The sequence below is a fragment of the Atta cephalotes genome, assembly GCF_000143395.1.
Source record: "Atta cephalotes unplaced genomic scaffold scaffold00004, whole genome shotgun sequence".
NCBI lineage: Eukaryota > Metazoa > Arthropoda > Insecta > Hymenoptera > Formicidae > Atta > Atta cephalotes.
In genome coordinates this window covers 1,963,051-1,965,071 of record NW_012130068.1, presented here as the reverse complement: position 1 = coordinate 1,965,071, position 2,021 = coordinate 1,963,051, and the positions used below count along the sequence as shown (strand labels likewise).

Genomic DNA, 2,021 nt, shown 5'->3' with positions numbered 1-2,021 from the left:
ATNTATAAAATAATATATATATATATATATATATTATATATATATATATATATATATATGAGTNTTAAACTATATTTATTTCAAAACATTGATGCAATGAAATTGCACGCATTGTGTTAAAATAACAAAATGCAAATTAAAGAATAAAAATCCTTTACAGTTAGAACATCGAATAAAGACTTATTACGGCTTTATGAATCGCAGGATGCAGAAGTCCGTCCCGGTTTGTTCGAAGGAGATATAGCCGTGACCAGCGAGGTAAACCTATATCACTCTCTTTTTTTCATTTTATATCTCTTATAAAATGTGTTTCATATCATTGCCACACAGTATTTCGATTACTGGCGCATTGGTTTACGCTGGGATGTTTTTCCGGACAAACTGTGGGAAAATAGAACAGTTCCCTATGTAATTAGTGCTTTGTATGGTATGTTTAGAAAAATTTTGTTGTATTCTCCTTAATACGTAAAACTAATAGAGAATAAGAATTTTAAAAAATAGAAATAAGAATTTAAAAAAATAACATATATGATCGTTTCAGATATAGTGGATTATATGAAAATATACAAAGCCATCACATATGTAAATTATATGACATGCATAAAATTTGTTCCATGGGATACTAAAGCCAAAGATTTCTTATTGATTTGGCCGATAATATACCCCAAGGGGTGAATATTTCTATATTGTAAAAAGCGTAGGTCAAGTTGCAAAAGAGATGATTAATCTGTTCTTTCTACATCGTGAAATTAATCTGCAGGTGCTGGTCATTCGTGGGGAAATTCGGTGGAGCTCAGATACTCTCCTTGGAACCACCAGACGAAAAGGGACCAAATTGCTTGGAGAACGAGGGAAGAGCGATACACGAGTTAATGCACGCTCTCGGTATCTTTCACGAGCACAGTCGCGCCGATAGAGATATGTATATAGATATACACTACGACAATATTATCCCTGGTAAGTTAATATTAAAAAAATTGTACAATCATAATACAAATATAACTATACTGCGCACAAAAATTGCATAATTATATATTTATATATTATATGAAGATAATGTTTTTTTTAATCTATTTTTTTTGTTATAGAATTTCGCTCAAATTTCAATAAGCAATCGCCAGAGAACGCGACATATAGTTACGAGTATGGATACGACAGTATAATGCATTACGGAAGCCATTTCTTCAGCATAGATCCTACAAAACCGACTCTAACTCCGAAAACACCTGGCGTGATGATTGGTCAACGAAAAGCGATGAGTAAAATAGATTGTTTAAAACTGAACGATCTCTACGGATGTTTGAATAAACCGGAACAAGCGCGAATATATTACAATATTTGCAAAACGTTAGGATTATAAATCTAAACTATAATTAATAATTTATAGATGTATTCTTTTTAAGATGTAAGAGGTAAGAGACTAAACTTACATAGATGAAGAAATATGAATCGAAACACACAATCTACTTTATAATTTATATTATAAAATTTATAAAACTTTTAACATAAAAATTATATAATATACAATATATAATATACATATATCTCTCTAATATTTTATATAATAATATATATTATAAAATTTATATTATAAAATTATATTTAAAAATTTTTAATTCAATATGTCAATTTCTCATGCTCAAATTTATCTGCAACTTGAATAAATTCATGTTTTATCAGTTCATTGCATGAACGATATTGTGAAAAGTGCCAAGTGTTCAACCATTCCTTATCGAGGATTCCCATCATCTTCCACAATGTATTCTGTAATTTCAAACATAAATATTAGAATTTAATTTAAAAATTTTTGCAATTGTAAAAATAATTTAAACTATCAGTTCTTCTTAGAGGTGAAAGGGTGTGTATAATCACAGGAATATCATATACCTATATCATCATATAAAAATCTTTAATATATTTGTTAGGTTTTATTAATTGTGAAAACTTACTTTTAATTACCATTTGCAACATTTTCTTTGCGCAAATAAATATTATATTTGCATTAAGTGTTGTCTGCATCA

At 28.5% G+C, this 2,021-nt stretch overlaps 1 protein-coding gene across 1 annotated transcript in view; it reads left to right on the top strand.

Annotated features, from left to right (window-relative positions):
- LOC105625904 (astacin) overlaps positions 1–1,360 on the top strand; it is a 2,249-nt gene extending 889 nt beyond the window's left edge. The window contains exons 2-6 of the mRNA XM_012207213.1: positions 161–258; positions 331–427; positions 542–671; positions 761–957; positions 1,089–1,360. Of these exons, the coding sequence (XP_012062603.1) occupies positions 161–258; positions 331–427; positions 542–671; positions 761–957; positions 1,089–1,360 (794 nt within the window). The remainder of the gene's footprint in view (positions 1–160; positions 259–330; positions 428–541; positions 672–760; positions 958–1,088) is intronic.
- The last annotated feature ends 661 nt before the right edge of the window (positions 1,361–2,021 follow it).